At 41.6% G+C, this 22,595-nt stretch overlaps 1 protein-coding gene across 4 annotated transcripts in view; it reads left to right on the top strand.

Moving 5' to 3' along the window:
- LOC128419203 (cadherin-8) overlaps nt 1–22,595 on the top strand; it is a 230,619-nt gene that overhangs the window by 141,898 nt on the left and 66,126 nt on the right. For all 4 annotated transcript variants that reach the window (XM_053399626.1, XM_053399624.1, XM_053399625.1 and 1 more), the window contains exons 6-7: nt 12,150–12,337; nt 16,623–16,876. In XM_053399626.1, coding sequence (XP_053255601.1) covers nt 12,150–12,337; nt 16,623–16,876 — 442 coding nt within the window. The remainder of the gene's footprint in view (nt 1–12,149; nt 12,338–16,622; nt 16,877–22,595) is intronic.

Genomic DNA, 22,595 nt, shown 5'->3' with positions numbered 1-22,595 from the left:
GCCCTGGAACAATGAGGAGAAAGAATGGGCTAGACCTGCCTTGTAAGAGTGGCTGAGGGAACTGAGTCAGCCATGGATGAAAAGGCAAAACACCCAACAACTGCTGTTGTATTCAAGGCATGTTCTGGGTTAGATCCTTTGATGGGACCTCTCCTACTTTACCTAGCCTCCTCCAGCTTACTTGTTGGTAGCAGCAATCAGCTGGGTCAATGCACGTGAGTTCACATATGCATTAGTCAAGCACTTGATATAGTCATGTGTACCATCAAATCCAGATTGCTTTTTAGCACAAGTGTAAGAAGAGGGTCCCCATGAGGGAACTGAAGGATCTGAAATTTCTAAAACATGCACAGCATTGTGTTTGCAATCCAAAATGAACAGAACAGTGGAACATTCCTTATGCTCCTGTCCCATCTCAGAAGCAAGACCAGACAATATGAAACACAGGGGGAAACTTAGGATAAGAAGGATTCTAGAAACACCCATAAATTAAAATGGCCAGGAGGCAAAAATGGCCATTTCAAATCATAACCTGTATTTTCTGTAGCTTCTGGCCATGTTTACAATTATCTCTTTGCAGCCACTAGAAAGTGTAGGAAGAAAACTCATTATGCTGAGTTAGCCATGAGAATGGAGGCCTCATTCTCCCTGTGGGGTTATAATGCCACTTGGTAAGAATGTAGGAAGAACCATGTTGTATAAGGTCAAAGGCCCATATAGTCCCAAATCCTGTCTTCATAGTGGCCAACCAGATGTCCATGGGAAATCTTAGTGCTGTGGCCATTTGGCTCACCCATCATTTAGAATCCAGTCGTATATGAACTGAAGTTCAGTATAGTAACAAGCATCCATTTCATTACTGTCCCAAGAAATAGATCATCATCTTTGGGATTTTTTTTTTTTAAAAAAAACATTATTATAATCAAGTCAAAATAAAGAGAAAGAGCAGACTGAAACCCAGTTAAGCCACTTGCAAATCATAATCACTTACAGGACTGTGAATCATAACCACTTACAATGCAAAGTAGAGTCAGATCTGCACTGCAAGAACAAAAGCAGCTTTTGTGGATGTCACACAATGCCAACGGATAAAACAGTCGAAATATGCATCGGGACAGATTTCACACTTACTATGTATTTGAAGCCATCCTCCTACTCATTATATTATGTGATGAAATGAAAGAGTTGTGTTTCTGCATCTGATTGTGTTGCATGTGCTCTGTGCGATAGCAGAATCCAATAGAAGGTGACATGTTCCTTAATGATGCAAAAATCCATAGAAGAGAGTACTTGGGTGATGTAAATCACCATAATGTGGAGAGACATTCCTTAGAAGATGTGTGGCATAGAGTAGTTCTAAATATGTAACTGGAGGTCCACTGTTGTCAGTTACTCAAGCTTTTATAATTGCATCACAGATAGTTACACTACTGTCAGTTTTGCTGAATACTCTGAAATAAGTTCATACTTGATCCAAGGTGTAAGGAAGAACCATAAGGAATAAGCTGTGACTAAGTAGACATTGAACTGGTTTTAAGTGGAGAACAATTTTGGTGGAGCACAATGCCCAAAAACAATAGCATCTTGAAGGTACAACTAAATAAGGAAAAGGATAGCCTGTTGCAGCCAGTTGTGTTTTTGCTTTTTAATGTTCTCATTAGGGCTGTGCACTGGATTTGGCTGAGGCCTGAGCCGAACTATTCTTATTTGGAGAGACTTGGGGATTGGATAAGTCATGTTCAGACAGACACAGATCACTACAGGCTGGGTTGGATTGCCCAGGGGGTGGGGCATCAGGCAGGAAAGAGAGGCAGGCAAAATGGGAAAACCCAATTAAGGAGCTGAAACCTACCTGTGATTGCTGGCTGCATCTTTCAGAAAAAGGTATGCCCAACTTTCTGCCTAACTGACAGCCTCCTTCCTGCCAGATACCTTCTTCCCCTTGCTGTCTCTGCACAACAGCAATTGAGAGGAGGGAACAATCCTTCACTGTGTGGCTAATGTGATGCTCTGCAAAGAGCTTTAATTCCAGGAGGGGTGATGGGGAATATTCCTGCTCTTGGTTGGAGTGTGTGTGAAGGACAAGCAAAGTCTCCTACTCTCACCTCTCTAATTATTTGTTACTGGCCACCAAAGCCCCCTGATCTTCTGATTTGAACAAAAAACAAGAACCAATAAGCTATGGAGTAGTTGTTTGCTCTGGAACTGTCTCTTTTGTGGGGTGTTGTTAACCTGCTTTTTTGTCTGTCATTTTGTTTGTGGTGTGCATGGGAAGATTCTTGTCTGTTTTTGTAGGGGGGGCTGAGTTTTTCTAGGAAATCAGTGTTTTGTGGCTGAAAACTTTCATAGATACCCAAAAGTGCTGCCAAGCTCCAAAAGGTTACAGGCCCTTGCCAAATATTGGAACTGGATAATGTTGATAGTCTAGATTTATCAAGTGTCTGATCTTAGAAGTTCTGGCTAGCAGGACAGATTAACTGTATCAGCAACTCTGTGCAATCCCTCGATTGTTGATACCTGCTACAAGGACAACATTGCTAAGAACATTTGCTTGGGAAAGAAAAAGAAGATTATTATTTTTAACAACTGTGGTGGAATCTAACTGGTATGGAAGGTTATCAAAATTCATAAGATGTAGAACATGACACATTCACAATAAATTATAATGAACCAAGATAGTATGTTATGTATGTTTATTGCTTCCAGGCAGAATAGAAGCATGCATTTATGGCTGGATTGTGAACTAATACGACACCCCTGAGCCTTAGAACTAAGAACAATGAACTTTCATACCTACAGGGTTTGCTTAGAAATAATTTAAGGAGTCCCACATGAGACATATTTTGGATTTTTTAAAAAAATCCCAACACTTTACAGATAAGATTTTTTTCACAAGAACAGCTGACTGCTGTGTAAAGCTCAAGTATATTAAAATAAGCTTATGCCTCACAGACAATATCTCAGCCTTATGTTAAGTCAATTGGAATAACTACATTCGCTGCTTATGTACTCCCAGTCACTGATCTGGATTGGGACACACGCGCAAGCATGCGCACACACACCCTTTCTCATAAGCACTCACTGTGAAATAATGCACCCTTGATTTAACCACCCCATTTGCAAACATTGCAAAAATAATCAAAGTTCAAGCCATAACACACCTTCATTAACTGATCTTGCATTTGTGCACTTAAAGCTGATTCTTAAATGTTTACCCTAGAAGTAAAACACACTGCATTCAATAGACCTGACTTTCTTAAAAGTCTCCTTTTCATGACTAAGAGTGCAAAGGATTCAATGCCCCGTGAAGGAAGGACACCTACAGAGCACCTGCAGTCTTAGAAATGCAATGATTTATGGAAGGGCACTCAAAGAAACTTACGATAGACAAGCATCAGGACCCTGGACAGGGTCCTTTGCAAACTCTAGACAAGCTCAATAGCAAACAAGAAGCAATGCCAGATTTCTGAATTTATCTTCAGTCTTGTTAAAATTTTACAAATTGCCACAGTGTGATACAGTTCAGATTGAGACTGTGAGGCATATAATGGAGTAGTTACCACTTTCCACTGTACTGTTTCCCTATGTGTTAATTGTATGGATATATATATATCAGCCCCAAAAGGGTTGGGTTAGGGTATTGTTAAATTTTATTGCCAAAATGGTTAACCCCTCACTCACTTGCCATATTCCTGATCCAAATTCCCACCATCACCTACCTGCTATTTTCAGAAGATTAAAGAGAGGGAGGAATCATTCACACATTGTCATGATTATGACCTCAGGCTAACTCAGGGGTAAACGAGTGTTTTTGCCTGGCTAGAATATGTCAGTGGATAGCACAGTTGGTAGAGTTCAGCTGATAGAGCATGAGACTCTTAATCTCACGGTCATGGATTTGAGCCCCACATTGGACAAAAGATTCCTGCATTGAAGGGGATGGACTAGATGATCATTGTGGTCCCTTCCTACTATACAGTTCTATGATTCTAAACTTTGATAATGTCTCTTGACTGCAGGATGAAGGAGAGAAGGAGACAAGCAAATGCTTGTACTCACTAGCCTACTTTATCAAATGTAAAAATTAAATTCATTGCTCCGCCCTCTGCTGCCCTTGGCCCCACCCACCAATGGCACACAGCCTTTGGAAAGCTGCTCATAAGGGAATGTGGCCCTTGTGGTGAAAAAGTTTTGCCAGTCTTGCGCCAACCAATAAGGCCTAAACCATGGAGTAGGTAGACTTCAGTGTTGCTTCTGTGGTGATTTGAAACTTACTGAGGGCCAAAATAAAAATACTAGGACCTGCTGTCCTTTCTTGCTTTCCAAAGCCACTCCTGACCTCAAGGGGGGGGGAGTTGTGGGGTCACGCCCCCAACTACAATCTCGCGGGGCTGGCGTCAGCCCCGCGGGACTCAGGGATTCCCCTATCTCATCAATATTCATCGCCCTCAGCGCCAGCCAATCGGCTGGCGCTAGGGGGCGGGCTTACCAGGTGCTCTTAAGGTCAGGGCAGCCCTGGCTCGCCCCTTTTCTTTCCTACAGCAGCTGCGGCTTCCCACCCACCCGCCCTCTAGGTTTGCATTCGGACTTTGCTATGGGCTTCGGCTGGTCACCGCAAGGGGCCTGGTAGGAGTTTTTCCATTTGGCAAATTGGCTGTATTTTGAAGCCACTTGGTTTTTTCGCCTACCTCGTAGCAAAACGTCACAACTCCTGGTTTTGGCGGTTAGGCATTGGCAGGGGTATTGTTATGCAAATGAAGTCAGGGGGGAGGAACGCCATCACCTCCCCCAAATCTTGAAGGGTAGTTCGTTAAAGGACTCCGGGGGGCGTTGCCTCGCCCAAAACCTACGGAGGCTAGGGCCTAAAGCGCGCTCCCGAGCTGTAACCCCTTGGGGAGCGCCTAGGGATGTGCATCTCGGGGGCTCCCCCTGGTGGTGTTTAACCCCTTCCCGGTTAGACCGGATAGTCTGTTAGGGCCAATGCCTAAAGCCAATACCGCTCTTACCTGTAATCAATAAAGTTGTGGCCATTTTCGCCCATTCACCTAAATTCTGGTGTCCGGTGTCTTTATTTACTCCATCTGTTGGAGGGGGCAGGAATCGCCACGCAACCCTTCCTACTCACCACCTCCCAGCCCTTTGCTACCCACTTCCCCCCAACGTGGCCAGCCACATCTCTTTACACCTCACCCAACCCCATACCCTCACAAAATGCCCCACCTCCCTCCTCACAGTTCACTCCGCTCCTCTACTTACAGCTTACCCAAACACTAGCTCCCTTTCCAAAATGGGTAGGAGGTGCTTCAGAGAGTGATTTGCCAACACACCTCCCACCCTTCTTTAGACACTGCTGCAGTGATGTTTAGCAGAGGAGGAAGTAGTTCAGAGAGAGGTCTCAAAGTTAGTTCCAAATTTACAATAGATGCTGATGTCCATGCTTTTAAAGGACAAGTCAAAAACAGAAAGGATGGGGGAGAAAGGTCACCCAGGGGGGTCTATGGGTGCCAAATCCCTGGCCCCAAATAAACCAGGTGTTGATCTGCCACAGGCACACACCTGATGGATGCCTTAGATCAGCCTTCACCAACTTGGTGCTCTCCAGATGTTTTGGACTGTAACTGCCAGTCTGGGGCCATTGTGAGGACAGAATGCTAGACTAGACAAGAACTTTGTTTGCAGGTAATAGGGTCTTCTTAGGTTGTCGTGTACTTAAAATGTGACTGACCTTTGTCATTACATTCCTTGTTCTAAATCTTTTTCCTTTTTCAAAACAATGGGTTACATGCATGTGATTTACAATGCCTCTTTTGATTGCATTAAGAAAATGCCCAGTTAAACAATTTAAGACTGCTGTGTTACATGTGGATTCTTGTATGAATTGTTACTACATCATTCAATTGCTCACACACTTTCTTATAAATGATTTCAGGGTTTGTCAATTAGTGCCATATTTATTTATGCTTCATCCTCAAAAATGCATAACAAAGAATAAATTACAGAGTAAACTGATGTTCTGTTTTGTGGTCCATAATATGTTAGTTTTCTGCAGTAAGCACCACAGAAAAGGCATAATGGCCACAGAGTACAAAGTAGAGGGAGGGAGAACTATGAAGAAATCAATTGTATTTTAAGGCTCCAAATGGCCTTGCAGGGTGTAATTTTTTTGAGTTGTCCCAAAGGGAAAATTACCTTCAAGGAGATTTACAAAAAAGGAGTGTGTCAGGCTTGCTTTGACCTTTTCTGACAGTATGAAAAGTTGCATCTAGTTGTTTTCTCTTTGCTTCCCTACACATATTTATTTCTTATATCTTATTCGCCCTTCACTATAAAGGTCCCAGGGCAGCTTAGAACAATATAAAATGCACTTATAGAAACAAAGGATGCATTTAAAATTATTGTTATTAAAATATATTGGGGAAAATATACAAACTGAACATTCCCCCTCTTTCCCCCAATTCAAAGGATGTAAACAACAACAATAAAGTTAATACAAGCACTGAAGTGAAGAGAACCTGAAAGTTACTAATATCAATACTAAGCATAATGTTAACACAACGCTATACAGTGGTACCTCAGGTTAAGTACTTAATTCGTTCCGGAGGTCCGTTCTTAGTTAACCTGAAACTGTTCTTAACCTGAAGCACCACTTTAGCTAATGGGGCCTCCTGCTGCCGCCGCACCGCCGGAGCACGATTTCTGTTCTCATCCTGAAGCAAAGTTCTTAACCCGAGGTACTATCTCTGGGTTAGTGGAGTCTGTAACCTCAAGCGTATGTAACCTGAAGCATATGTAACCCCAGGTACCACTGTATTATGGAATGTAGAAGTACAGTTTGTCCAGTAGTGTCTTGGTTTGTGTGCTGGCCGGCAAGCCACTATAAAAGTTTATTAAGTTTTTTTACCTTCTAGTTTTTCAGAAAGTGTCATGTCCTGATCGTGTACATTTAGAACAGTTATAATTATAAACAAGTAGAACAATTAAAATTGTTCGAACTCAAACAGAAGAGCATATGTTCATAAAAAAAAAATCATGAAGCAGATGTATGTAAATCTGTTTCTTGTTTGTGCCATTCTTCAAACCCCAGCCCAAAAGTTCACCCATCCTGTTTCCACAGTAAAGTGTTAGAATTTTTCATTTAAATATTCCATAGAGATGTATATTGAAATGTGTATTATAAATGCATTTTCTTTCAAAACATGCATTTCAAATGTATTTTAATTATTTTTCAAGCCAAGAACTCAGGCCCAGTGTCAGTGTTCAGTCAGGTTGGGCAGTGGCCAATGGACCCAAGGGATTTGATAGACCTCTTACTGACCTGACTTCTTACTAATTTCCTCCCTTCTAGGCCCCTAGGTGCTTTTGAGGGAGCCAAGCTCATCCCTCATCTACACTGAATGCCCACCATCTTAAATTACACAAAATATAATGTCTTGGCTGGTAGGTTTGTTGACATACATAGACAGCCCATGGATATTATCTGAGAGTTAGAACCCTCTAACTCTAGGACCCTCGTACCTACAGGACCGCCTCTCCTGGTATGCTCCACGGAGGACCTAACGGTCTGCATCTTGGAGATCCCGAGCCTCAGGGAGATTAGGCTTGCATCGCCTGTTGGAATGCTCTGCCACAAGAAATCAGGGCCCTGCAGGATTTGACATCTTTCTGCAGGGCCTGCAAGACGAAGCTGTTTCGCCAGGCCTTTGGTCAGGGCTCAGCCTGACTCTGCTTCTCTTTCTGTATAAGAACTAGTATGAAAGAGGCCTTCCAGCATTCTCACAGGCCCATATAAGAACAGAGTAAACAGTTGGGCCTGATGAGCATTTACTGTTCCCAACCCTAATCCTGTGGAAAGCCATCTAATTAGATTTTAATTTGATCCTGACTTGTTTTTAGGAGGTAATTTAATTATTGTTTGATTTTATACCAATGTTATATATTTGATGTTAGCAGCCCTGAGCCCGGTTTCGTTCGGGGAGGGCAGGATACAAATAAAAGTTGTTTTATTTTTATTTTTATTTTTATTTTTATTTTTATTATTATTATTATTTTTATTTTTATTATTATTATTATTATTATTATTATTATTATTATTATTATTATCTCTTCCATGTTTGTGCGCACATGAACATGTATGCATGTATAGGGATACCAGCAGATTGTGTATTATAATTCCAAGATAAAATGTTAATCAGAGGGGCCTCTAACTAAATCCCATAGCAGCACACTGAAATGATCCTAAATGGCTGGATCCTTGATGTCTTGCTTTCCAGTTAGGAACATGGAAGCTGTTTTGGATTGAGAAAGACCATTTAACCATCTAGCTAAGTGTCATCTGCAGTGACTTTCTGGGGTTTCAGATGGGGGACAGTCCCAGCCCTACTTGGAGATGTTGGCAATCTACTGCATGCAAAGCAGATACTCTGCAACTAAGACCCTTCCCTCTGATGCCCACGTATCTCCCAAAATTAAAGCAAGGCTGGGAAAATTATGAACCAGTTCTGAGTGTTGTGCTCACTGATTCAGTAATGGGCACAAGATTGTTGCCTGCAGATTTCTGAGTCCATTATTCCTTCTAGGATGTAATTCTCTCCCTCTGTCATTGTAGATATGGATCACACTCACTCGTTTCTTACATTCCTCATTCAGAAATGGAAACACTCTCAGCTACTCCAACTTTCTTCTAGCCCATTAGAAGAAGAGAGGGAGAAGGAGAAAGCACTTCCAGAAAATCTCCCTTCTCAGAGCAGTTTCTATAGCTAGAATGGAGCATAACTGATTAGTAAGCAGACTGTCAGCTCCTGGATAATGGACCCTCTTTTTTACATTTGTAAGCTGCGCATGCTAAACTCATTTTCCTAAAAAAAATATTCATTCTAAGCACACAAACTTTGTAATCATTCACAGGTTCATAGCTGACCATAATCTATGCAAATAGTTACCACAATTACGCTATAACATGACACCAACACATTCTGCCCCTGAAGGAGTAAAATAAAAATAAAAATGAAGACTACAGCTCCCATTGCCCCTATTTAAGACTCTCTGACTCATCAGGTATGCATGGATTTTATCTGATTGGTTTCAGTGATAAGTAGTCCTGAAACTGATAATTTCACCTCTTAGCCATGGCTGAAACAAGTGAATTACCAAGAAGCATGCATAATTAGACCGTCTGTAGATGTGCTCAGGAGCCAGAGGTTAGCCATGCTTTGCTGGCTTCCAGATCATTACTAAAAGTCAGAGAGAGATGTCATTAGAATGAGCAATTTGATTCTTTCCCTAAGTAATGAGAAATCTGAGATGTAATGTAAAATACTCTGTTGGAACCCAATTTAAGCCAGTTAAGGGTGACTTCCTAGGATTTGAATTAGGAATGTGCAAAAACAACCCCAAGACATTTTTGCAAGCTTTATGAAAGCTCTATTAAAGGATGCTTCTGAAATTCCCCTCATGGAATTTTCCCCAAGATTTTAGCATCTCCTTACTTTTTATATTACTGAGTTTTTGAAACAAAAACGAAAAACATATAATTCTATTATTATGAACCAAAAGTGTAAAAGCACCCATATAACAACCAGCTAACTAGAAGTTAAGCATAATTAAGGAAACATTTTGATCAGAGAATATGCATTCTGAAAGACCACAATCAGATTCTAATTATAAAATTGTACTGTTTATTTATTTATCATATTTCATGTAAGATTCATATCTTAGGAAACCTCTCAGAGTGCTACACTCACGCAATTGGACACACACACACACACACACACAATTTATATACATCTTTAAAACAATTTCACATATAAAAACAATTTCAAATCCAGTATAGCTACAGACTAAACTTAAAATAGCAAGCTGAAAGGTTTGTTGAAAAATGAGAGTCTGCAGTAGGTGCAGAAAGTATGGTAAAGATGGTGCCCATCTGATATGTCACGGGAAGGAGTTCTAAAGTGTAAAACAGGTGTGGGATATCTTTGGCCCTCAAGATACTGCTAAACTACAACTCCCATAATCCTGGGCCATTGACCATGCTTGCTGCGGCTTATGACAGTTGTAGTTCAGTAACATCTGGAGGGCCAAAGGTTCCCCATACCTGCTCTAAAGACCATATTCTTCTTCTTATTATTATTCAGCTATACATAGTTTCTCTGCTGACCTCTGTTTGCTAGCCACTTTAGTTATTCTATTGATTATTGAATTTGTTGTATGCACTTAGTGAACTTTTATTACAATACCTTTTAGGGCACTGCTCTTCAACCTTGGGTCTTCAGATGTGAGAGGACTACATCTCCCATCATCCTTGACCATTGGGCTGGATGATGTGCATTCCACATGTATGGACCCAAGCTTGAAGAACACTTTATTAGGGCCAAAGTAGATATGAAGTGACATTACTCAATGACAGGTGCAGTGTGTCCAGTAGAGTCTTGGTTCATGCGCTGGATAAATGGCATAATATATTATTATTTTACCATCTACCTTTGTATTGATATCAGAAACTTTTGGAATTTCTCCACTTCAGTGTGTATACAAACTAATTATTTAGATATTGTCAGCGCTGCCCAAGGTCCCAGCTCACACAAGACCAACGCTGCTTCTTGCTCAAGTTTAAAAGTCTTTATTGAAGTTCAGTCTCATTTCCAGACGTGCAGCGCGCAACGCTACATCTATCCGTCAGACCGTAGAAGTCCCATCTGAATCTCCGCCCCCCTGACACCAGCTTAAGATTCTAGCTTTACTCCACCTCTTCCTCTGTTCCTTCTTTCTCTGGGTCCTTCTGCTAGTCGGAGTCTCTGCCCTCCGAGATTCTTCCGACGCTGATTCTCCCGACTCCTCCCCCCCCCTCTTTCGGGCTTTAGGACCTGGCTCCCAATCCGGGTTTTCTGCTGTCCCGCGCTCCTCCACATTTGAACTTGGCGCGCGCGCGCAGCCTCCCACTTTCCTTCTGACCGTTACACTTGTGTCACTGCTCCCCCTTTCGGGGAGGCTAGCTGGACCTGGCCTTCCCTCCGTCTCCCCACTCCCCGATGGAGGAGAAGCTGGTCCTGACTCACGTGACTCTTCCCCCCCACTGTGCTCTGGTGGGGAAACTGGCCCTACTCCTCCGCTGCTCCTTTGGGACTCCCCTCTGGTTCCTTGTTTATGGATCGTCCCCTCTGGGATTCGCCTCGCCCTTACCATAGGCGCCCTCTCCTGGGAATCTTCTGATTCGCTGGAGAAGCTCATGGAATCTCTCGGTCCACTGTCATATTCCCCTACGCTCCCCTCTGATTCCTCTCCTCCGCTCTCTATCTGCTCTCTCCCCTGCTCTTCTGCTCCTGAGCCTCTGACAGATATGAACTGTGTTTTAGGGTTGTGTAAAAAGGGGTGAATTGTTCAGTTTGTCATTTTTTGTTTTTCAATATATAACTTCCCCTCTTTTAAGAATATATGAAGTTAAATGCAATTAACGTGTAGGGTGCAGGTGTTTAAAAATGCAAATAGAGTTAGGTATGTCAGATTTTCTAATTATAGGATCACTGCAGGGAGGGAGGGAGAACTTAATCGGTTCCTGCACTGCTGTGGACCTGATTAAAAACCGTTCTCAGAAACAGCTATTAGCATTGGGAGGAAGCTCCAGAGCCCGACTCTAGGGCCATAAGAAGCTCTGCTTTTCCAATTAGGCAAAGACAGAAGACCTGCTTCTACCAGACCTGGCCAATCTAGAGGCATCATATTGTCTACAAAGCACAGAGACTGACATCTCACACCTTTATCTACCCTCCCTTGTCACTGAAGAAGACTCTAAGGCTTGGCCACCTATTGTCCACAGTAAATAGGCTAGATGACAACCTTTGGATTAAGCCCTGATATTCCTGGCATAGATAAACCATAGAAACCCAGTAAAATGTTGTAAGAGGGTGTTACAAGAATGGACAGCAATCCCATAAATATACGTGTCAAATGCATAGGAAGATAGAAATCTGCCTTTTATTGAGTCAGGTCTTTGACCTACTGAGATACGTACTGTCTACAGTGACTGGCATTTGCTCTCCAGGATTTCAGATGGGCGTCTCTCTCAGAACAGGAGGGAAAGAGACTATTGCCCAATTAAATGTCCAATTGTTTGTTTGTTTTTATTCACCTCTCTTCTTCTCTCTTTCTCCCAGGTTTGTATCATTTCTCAGTATTGGAAGACATTAGTATTGGTGAACCAATAGGAAGGGTGAAAGCAAATGACCTGGATATTGGTGAGAATGCTAAGTCATCCTATGACGTTATTGAAGGAGATGGAGTGGATATATTTGAAATCACTTCGGACTCCCAGACTCAAGAAGGCATTATTAGATTGAGAAAGGTAAATGGCAACTGAAAGACTGAGTTTGTGGATTTTGGCATTGAACAAATGAGTTCTAACATATTGTGCTGTGAAAATTTGGAAGGCATTGGTTAGGATGGAAGTATCCCATGTCCTGTTTCCCAGTACCCCATATATAGGAGCATAAGAAGTTGACTTATACCGAGTCAGTCCATTGGTTCATCTAGCTCAATACTATATACACTGACTGGCAGGGGCTCTCTTGGATTTCATACTCTTACTATCAGAAGGTTCTTCCTAATGTTTATGCTATCCCACATGGGCTTTCAGATATCTGCAAGAAAGAGAATAGTTTTCATTTCTTTTAACTGTTAACACTGCACAACCTCTGATCTGTATTCCTTCTCTTTCTCATCCTTAGTCACCTTAGCTGGAGCACAGGTGGAAAAGAGCACAGGTGTAGCTTAGCGGATAAAAAAGTAGAGATTTTTCAGGTCATTTTTTTGCTCCACCATACTCCATTGAAGGCCTCAGAGATGCTTCAGGCTCCCTTGGGCCAAAACATGCTTCTCTTATAAACACTATCTGGGTTGATACTGGGGGTGTGGGACCATTTTCAATCTAAGAGCTGCATTTCTTCATGGACAACCATTCAAGGGCTGCATTCCAGTAGTGAGTGAGGTCAGAGGCTAAAGGGGGCAGAGAAACAGATGTGACCCTTACTGCTTTACAACTGCCTAAACCACTGAGCCCTTGAGCTTGCCGATTGGAAGATCGGCCATTCGAATGCACATGACGGTGTGAGCTCCCGTTGCTCTGTCCCAGCTTCTGCCGACCTAGCAGTTCAAAAGCACACCAGTGCGAGTAAATAAGTAGGTACTGCTGTGGCGGGAAAGTAAACAGTGTTTCCGTGTGCTCTGGATTCTGTCATGGTGTTCCATTGCACCAGAAGCAGTTTAGTCATGCTGGCCACATGACGCCAAAAATTGTCTGTGAACAAACGCCTCAAACTTAAGCGAAATGAGCGCCACACCCCATAGTCACCTTAGGCTGGATTTAACCATCCAGCGGTCCTTTAACTTATCTTTACCTTACAATTGCCTACATTCTACCTTTGCCTAAGTCAGAAGTTTCTGTGTGTACACACATACACACACACATATGCAGACATACTGTATATCTGTATCCTCCCCAGAGGTAATCACGGTACACGCTCCTATTTTAACAGGCAAAAGCACTCATGAAAGGGGCAGAGTGGAACCAGCAAGGGATGTGGCATGGGGAAATGGGTGTGGTCTTAGACAGTCCTCATAGCCACATAGAGAGGTCTGAAGTGCCACAGTGCCATAGTCACCAGCTACCTCGTGCCATAGCATTTACATATTTGTCACTTGATTTTAATTTCAAAATAAAAATAGCACACACACACACACAGAGAGAGAGAGAGAGAGAGAGAGAGAGAGAGAGAGAGAGAGAGAAAGAAAGCAGAACGGATTTTGAATTTGTTGTTCAGAGAACTAGGCTGACAAATGCTCTGGGCTAGTATCATTTTGCCAGCTGAATTTGAAATGGCTAAAATGATACAGGATGCGTGATTGGCAAATTGTGAATATGCTGATTTACAGCCACCTATTCATAGGTACAAAAGCTTAGTAATTTCTGAGTCGACATAGAAGCGAGTGCTTGTCATGTTTACTAAAAATGGCAAAGTTCCATTAGAGCGAGATTCGTGTCTGAAAAAAATCAACACAATTTTTGAAAGTAAGAATATATATTTAAGCTTCCAGAGACTTCCTGAAAGAGTTCGGTGATTTCTATTTGTGCTCTTTGTATTTGCATTGCAGATTTCAGCTTCTGTGTCATTTTCTCTCCATCTCTTTGTTCCTTTCTATGGGACATTGTAATGCAAATTTACATATCTTTCCAAAGCCTGACAAATTTGCAACTTTGAAATTTTAATCATTGTGAAGCATCAGTAGGTTAGACTTTGAACCCACACGTGTAGATGCTCTTGAACTTTTACAGATATGATTCCTGGGTGATCATAAAGTTGGTGATTTAAGATCTTTTTTAAAAAATAAAAAACCCTCATTTTTATATGGTTTGGGGGTTTTTTGGGGGGGAGGACTTACCTGCCAGTTTTACTTTTTTAATTTTTATTGAGTCATACAGCATTGAAATAAAAAACAAACTAATCTAAACAAACATTAAAATATAGAAAAGAGACAGAAAAAAACCAAAGTCCCATCTCACAAATAGAGAGGTTTCTCACAAAATCTTCTCTATTTGGCCCTTGACTATTCCCAGGTACACACCCTTTTTGCCCAGGCCATATCCCTCACCAGTCCTGCTCTGTGCCCCCCTTGAGTGTAATTTGCTTGGATGAAATGTGACCCTGAACTTTCATATTGACTCTTGCTTAAACCTCAAGGTTAAAGAGGGATGTGTGAGAAGTATCATTCATTGCACAGCACACCTTTGTCTCTAGCCCCACTCATTACTGGCATGTGGGCTCCAGAGGTTGTCTAGAAGCATGCGTGCCGCCGTGCCACCTTGCCTCCGTGACATCAGCATACTGTGTGTGTGCAACATCAGCGCCACCCACGGTGTGTGCTAGTGATGCCAACACACTGTAGGACATGCATGCATGCCACACTCATGCCGTGGGGTGTGCTGACATCATGTACACACACCACGGGGCATGCAGACACTCTGTAGTGTGTGTGCATGACACAGAGCATGCCCTGTGGCTTTTGCACATAACTGCCATGGAACTTTCAGGGGCCCAGCCCCTTCATTTAAAATAGGGGAGGTTGTCCCCTTCCCTACTTGGTGCCCCTGCCTAGAAGTGAATGAGGTCCCTGAGCTGAAAAAGTTTCTAATCCTTAGTTAGATTGAACAATACATCTCATTTCCAACTGAGCTTTCTCAACTGGAAAGTGAGCTTTATCTGACCACAACACTTTAGGTCTTCATTTTAAATGTCTGGGATGGATGTTTCTTTTATTCTTGATGTGTAGGGTTTTTTTTAGTATTTGGAATGGTTGATGCAATTGTATTCACTTATTTTGTCATGGAATACTCAAGAGAGTATGTTACTATGAGAAGTGGCCTATCAATATATCAAATCAAATTGTGTTTGTGTCCTTTTGAATGTTTTTGGTAAAGGCCATAGTTCAGTGGTTGAGCACATATTTTGCATGCAGAAACACGCAGAATCAGTCACCAACGTCTCTTGGTATAGCTGCGAAAAACCCCCATCTGAAATATTGGAGAGCCATTGCCAGTCAATGTAGACGTTGCTGTGCTAGATTGTCCAATGGTTTGACTCATATAAACATCCTGTGTCCCTGTGCATCTAAACTGAATGACTGTAACTCAGCAGGAGACACTGAGCTTCCCATTTTTGCCCTGTGTAAACATTGCTTGTGTGGAATTAAGCCAGAAGCAAAAGCAAATACAGATTGTAGGGAACATAGGTTTTACATGAACAAATCAGCCAAAAGTTAAGGGAAAGCTGGTTGAATTCTAGGCTTGCAAATGCTCACATACTCCATGTGTATCTCTCTCTATAGTAGAGAATAAAGGCACATGGCAGCTAGCTGAAAAACTTTCTTGATGGTTTCCAGGTGCAAATTTTCTCATAAATTCAGCTTAACCCAGGGTTAGCCAACATTGTCCCCTCCACCAGTGTTCTTGGACTACAACTCCCATCCAACCCAGTCAGCAGAACTATTAGCCAGGAATAATGGGAGATGTAGTCCGATATCTAGAGGAGACCACACTGGCTATCCTTGGATTAATCTGAATGAAAATATTGGTATTTTTTCTTACGATTATACCTAAATTATTCTCAGCACTGTCTCTCCAAACCCTCCAATTCTGCATGGCTCCCCCCCCGCCGCCTTTGCAAATATCAAAATATATAAGCTTGCATACTTTTTTCTTTCCTCCTTATCTCCAACAAGCAGAATACTGATGAGGTGTGTGATTAATATGCAATCCAGGCCATTGGCAGTAACATTATTATTTTTGGCTAAGCAGAATAGTGACTGCACTCATGGCAAGATAGTGTATGTATGTGTTTATTTGTGTGTGCTTAGTTTTATATTTTATAAAGCAGAAAAGGAACCACAAATGGGGGGGGGGATACAGAGACATCAATACATGCCTAGGACATTTATAGCCCAGTTCAAAGGAAGCGGAAAGAGATTGCATTATAACTCAGTGATTAGGTTTTAAATGCATAACACTTCCATCCTTTTGCTAGTTCTTGCTGCTGTGGTCATTAGTGAAAGGCATTTGTCTTTGTCATTCTTAACAGCCGCTGGACTTTGAGACAAAAAGATCCTATACTCTGAAGGTAGAAGCAAGTAATGTGCATATTGATCCACGTTTCATCAGTGTGGGACCCTTCAAGGATACTGCAACAGTGAAAATTGTCATAGAGGATGCTGATGAACCTCCAATTTTTTCATCACCAAGTTACCTACTAGAAGTACATGAGAATGCTGCTATTAACTCTGTGATTGGCCAGGTGACTGCCCATGATCCTGATGTGTCTTCAAGCTCTATAAGGTACTGCTGCTTTAATGCCTCTTGTCTTTAGCTGAAATGAAACTTAGTGTACAAAGATAAGAGACACGTCTGTTGCACAATCCATTTTTACCCCTTCTAATTCCCTCTTTTGCCTTGGGCCCCACCCCCTAATGGCATGTAGCCCCTGGAAGGTGGTCCTTGGGCTCAAAACGTTCCCCATCTCTGTCATACTTGGAGGTCAATTTTGGAGCCCTTTCTCTGGCTGTGATGCCACCCAGCAGGTTAGGAATATAGTGACCAGAGAAAGGGAATACCTAATGGTGTGTCATCTATGGAACAGCCTCCCCAAGGAGGGCCTGCATGACAACTAGTCATATGACTTTACTGCTCCAGGATAAGCCTTTTAAAAATACCTTGAAATGTGTATTAGTATTAGTAGCAGTTTTCATTCCTCCCTCCCTTGATTTCTGAACTTGGCTGCTTCTGCCTTGTTTTGTTAAACTGAACAGCAGTTTTAATATGGCTTTGACATGATGGCTTCTATTTATTTTTTTAATTCTTAATTGTAAGCTAACCTGAGAGTCATAACATCAGACAAAGAAGGAAAGAAAAGAAAGCACAATGTAATCAGTGCTGTTTCCACATTTGGGAGAGCAACCTTGCTCTCTGTCTGGCTCCCTTCAATCACCACAACCAGCCAGAGGGATAGAGTAGCCAGGTTAGCTAGATGGGAGATTGATGAAAATCAGGTGCCAATATTTCTGTTAGTGGAAACCCTTTCTAGTAAAGCAAAGTCACCAATGGATACATCCCTAGGTATTCTCACTATACCAATTCACCACCAGGGGCCTCTAGCTGGGAGTAGTGAGTAATACCTCTTCTGGTGGGATTTTGGTTCATGTATTCATTTGTGCTCTCCATAGGAATATGATGCATCTTGCATTATGTCTTGCACTGCTTGATCTCATCAGCTCAATTTATGACTCTGCTCCTCTCTCTTGCGCTCCCTCCCCCTACTGACATGCATATATATCAACCTAGTTAGCTGCACATTTCATGCACCTGATGAAGTAGGATCTGGCCCATGAGTGTGTTAGTCTTTAAGGTGCCTGGGGTGTTTTTTATTTGAAAAATAAACATCCAAGTGATTAGAAATATGAGAGAAAATCCATCAGCCTTAGGCATTTCCTAATTTTTAATTGCAGTTGGAAAATGCTAAGCTTCTCTCTGCCTCATGAGTACAGTTCCTTCACCAAAATTCTTTGAAGCTGCCATCTGTGCAACAGGATTATGCAATGCTGTTGGTGATCAGATAATAAGAAAGTGATTATGTCAAATGAAGGGGCAGAAAATCTTGACTAGTGATAGAAAATAGTTCTCATTGGATCAATATATGTCTCTGACTGATGCAAACTTCTTAAGTTCTGCAGAATTTGTCAGTAGGTAAGCTATTCTATGGTACTATTTGACATGTAGTTTTTTTGCTTTGTTTTTTAAAAGAAAATCTTAGATATTCAAAATTTAAATCCTTGACCTGTTTTATAATTTGTGAAGTCAAGTGCCCATGTGGATTACAGGTGATATGAACACTGATTCAGCTACTCTGACTTTCATAAAACCATGCCCCTTTTTAATAAGAGGAACATCATCAGAAAAAAGCACTGACTGGCCTCTTAAGTTAAATAGATAAATCAAGTAGAAAAGGATAGGTTTCCCCAAACCTGGGTCCCCAGATGTTATTGCCCTACAAGTTCCATCAGCCCCAACCAACATTGTCAATTGTCAGGGAAGAAGGAAGTTGGGAATTGTCGTCCAACAACATATGGGGACCCAGTATTGGGAATGGATGCTCTCAGTGCTTTTTCCCCCCTTAAGGGAGAAAATGGTACCACTACTCAACTCACTACTCAAGTTGTTACAGTAAGTGCCACACTTTTAACATTTGGAGGGGGGGAAGTGCTGGTACTGCTTACCCTCAAATATCCCCAGAAAAAAGCACTGTCTGCTTTAGGTTGCCACAGAATTCACCCAAAGTAAAATTGGAAGCAAATTTAGAGGTTTCTGGATGAAATAGGCAACAAATTCTAAAGCATGCATAGGCAAACTAAGGCCCAGGGGCCGGATCCAGCCCAATCGCCTTCTAAATCCGGCCCATGGATGGCCCGGGAATCAGCGTGTTTTTACATGAGTAGAATGTGTCCTTTTATTTAAAATGCATCTCTGGGTTATTTGTGGGGCATAGGAATTAGTTCATTTCCCCCAAAAAAATATAGTCTGGCCCCCCACAAGGTTTGAGGGACAATGGACCAGCCCCCTGCTGAAAAAGTTTGTTGACCCCTGTTCTATAGGAAGCAAATAATTAATCTGCATAAGACTTTTTTCAGGTCACACCATGCATTCCTAGGTTACTATTGTGTAACACAGCACTTTGAATGTTTATTTAGAAATAAGTTCCACTGGGCAGAATGGGGCTTACTACTAGGCAACTGTCCAGGTTTTGCCTAAAGTGACTTTTTAAAAACAAATGTATTGATCAAGCAAAATGCTAGAGGAATCAAGTGTGGTGAAATGGCCAGATTTATACCTGGGGAACTAGGGTTCAAATCCTTACTCAACCTAGAAGCTCATTTGGTGAACTTGGGCCAATCATTAACTCTCAGCCTAACCTACTCACATGGAGAAGGGGAGATCCATGTGACCACTTTAAGCTCATTAGAGGAAAGGCAAGATAGAAATGCAGTGATAAATAATAATAAAATAAATGCAAGTTTCCTGTTTTATCATGGCAGGGGACTATGAGGTGTTTCTGACCAATGAGAATTCAGTTAATTGAGTTAATTCAGTTACTAGTGGAAGGTATTTTATTTGTTACTTTTGTAAAATTGACTAATAACTAAATCAGGGAGGGTTTCAGGGACTTAATCAGTCCTTTGCACTTACATTATCCAGCGACTCATTATGCATGTTGTCTCTTATGGTGAACTTCCCTGTACAGCAGCTACTATGGAGAGGATATTTAGTGTTAACTCCCTAATGGGAGGACGATTCGCTGCTTTCTCTGATTCTCATGCAACAGAACTACATTCACTGTTCAGAGCAAAACCAAAGAAATATACTTTGTTCTAGGACATGTGCAGAATCATGCTGCTCATTAGCAAGGATTCCAAAGTCCGTTTTGGGGATCCTGTTTGGCTAATTTAATTGCTATACAATCCTATTTCAATGTTGTTATTTTACAATAACTGGGTTATTTTCTAACAGATGTCAAGAAGTGAGGCAGAATGAGGATGCTATAACTGGGTAAAAGAGCTGAAGAACTAGGTTCAGGAAAGCATAAGGAAAGTTGCCAGGGGGTGGTCAAACAGACTGTAGGTATCATACCAAAAGGAGATTCAGGGAAGGTTAGGGTAGGGCAGGAATGAGGAACCTCAGGTCCAGTGGCCAAATATGGTCATCCAATCCTCTTTGTCTGATCCTTGGGACACTCCCCATGCCACGCCCAACAACACCCCCTCTCCCCTGATCCATCCCTCCCCTGGCCCTGATTCACCTCCTCCTTGAATGGTGTTGCTTGACTGAAATGTGTCCTTGAACTCTGAAAATCCCTTTTGCTCGCATGGCTGGAGGATAGTGAGGGGTATGTGAGTGTGTGCAAAATTAGCCTACTGTACATCGGTAAAATTGATACTCATTGCTCTGCCCACTCTTGCCTCTGGACAATCTCACTAGGGACAAGTGGCCCCGGAAGGTTGTCCGGAAGGAAATGAGACCAAGGATATCCATCTCTAGCATTTCATCTTCTTGTTTTCCTCTTCTTGATAATGTATGAATGCAATTTCTTTGCTCATTAATTGATGGAGAATGGTGGGGGTTTGGGGAGGAGAGGGAGGCACAGGAAATTATTATGGCACTGAACCATATCGGAATGTGCAAACATCAAATTTCTCAAACATCATAAATTGTTATTTTCTGACCAAAGAGCTCATTCCAAAGGTATTAAATTTGAATGAGTCTCTCCCTCTGCACTTCCTCTGCATCTTTTGTTCTACCTATGAATCCAGAATCTATCAGGTCTTGAGTGAAATCCTTTCTCCTTTAACACCTTTCTTCCCACTGAATGCAAAGAAAAAAAGTGTGTTTCTGCCCACCCACACACACACCCCTCAAGGATATTTCATCTCTAGCAAAAGCAAATCATTTTCTTAATTCATAGCATGCCCTAAAATTTGTGTGTGTGTGTGTGTGTGTGTGTGTGTGTGTGTGTACACCCACCCACCCACCCACCCAGATATGCCTTCCTGACATGCAGCTGTTTATCTCAGTCACCTAGTAACATGCCCTCTCTGCTTGGCATTGCTGAGATACAGTGATTTATGGCATCAATATTATGAATCACATCTCAGCAGGGGAAAGCAAAAAAGGTGGCTGTGTGGGTTTTGCAAAGCCAAATGCTGTTGTAAAGCGTTCATTTGCATTGGTGCAAAACAGAAAGTCTTTCATGGAAGCAACTACGGGCATAGGGAAGGAACACTGCATTTGAATCTGCATTGGCATCTTAAGGTAAAGAAATGTATGATCACACCACCAATTTTCTCCCATATTCAGCCTCAAAAGCTAACAGCAAAGTCCCAATAAACTGTGGCATTACTAAGGCAATTTTGAAGGTTATTATTTACCTAGATACTCTCTTTCCGCTCCCCCCAGTTTTCCTTACAGAAATGTACTTTTATGTATTGCTTACTTGTGTGACAGTGTGCCCTCATTAAAAAGAGCTATAATATCATTATAAAGACAAGGTAGCTACAAACATTGCACATGATATATATTAACTTCAAGTCAGGAGGGGGCTTTGCTTCCTTGGAAACTTGTAAACCTGTTTCAGTTGTGTTGAGAAATTGTTATACTCTTTAATGCATTTTGATTTTGTAAATAGCTTGTTGAAAGTCAATATGGAAACATGCACAAATCCCCTGTTTTTTTTCTCCCTATAGCTACAGAGATTCTAAATAGAATTACAGCAAGGGAGGCATTTATTTATTTAGCTAAATAAAATCAATACATAGTATGACTTTTGCTTGCACTTATGAATCAAGATTCACAACTTCTTTCCCCCCCCAAAAGTGGAATTATTGCATATCCAGTGTACAATTTAACATATATATGCATGCTTCAATATCCCAGCAGTGGATTGGTGTATAACAGATGAGTTGAAAATCTGGCTAGTGAACAAGCCTGGTTCTATTTCTCTGATAAATTTGTCTTAGTTAATGTGTATTTTGTACACTTCATTTTTTTTAATGATTCTTTAGCAACCATATTTTCATTCCTACCACTTTACCTTTCTCTCCACCACCTCCTTCTTTACATCTGTATGTCCCCCTTTTCCCAAAGCATTCACTGCAGTATACTTGGGGATGTCCTGTGAGGTTAGGCTAAGAGATGGTGAGCTTGGAAAGTTCATTTAAAAAGAACATGTCCAAAAAAGAACTAATTGCAGTTCACACCCATCCATTTACAAAACAAACTAGTTCAGTTCTCGATTTGATTCAAGTTCAGCCAAGCAGCAATTTTGCTACAAGCTGCCGTGCTGAAGGGAAACATGCTTTATAAGACTTTAAAAGCAAAGAGAGCTACAGAGGGAAATAGGGTTTTACACAACAGGAGAGGTTTGAATAAAGCAGAGATGGAAAGAAACTGAGAGGGGAAAGTGCTGATTTTAAACAATGACAGAGGTTTCAGTAGAGTGAGCAGGGGGCTG

Source organism: Podarcis raffonei, chromosome 8 (assembly GCF_027172205.1).
Source record: "Podarcis raffonei isolate rPodRaf1 chromosome 8, rPodRaf1.pri, whole genome shotgun sequence".
NCBI classification, from domain to species: Eukaryota; Metazoa; Chordata; class Lepidosauria; order Squamata; family Lacertidae; genus Podarcis; species Podarcis raffonei.
The sequence above is the reverse complement of the archived record's forward strand: the minus strand, read 5'-3'. Positions and strand labels throughout refer to the sequence as shown.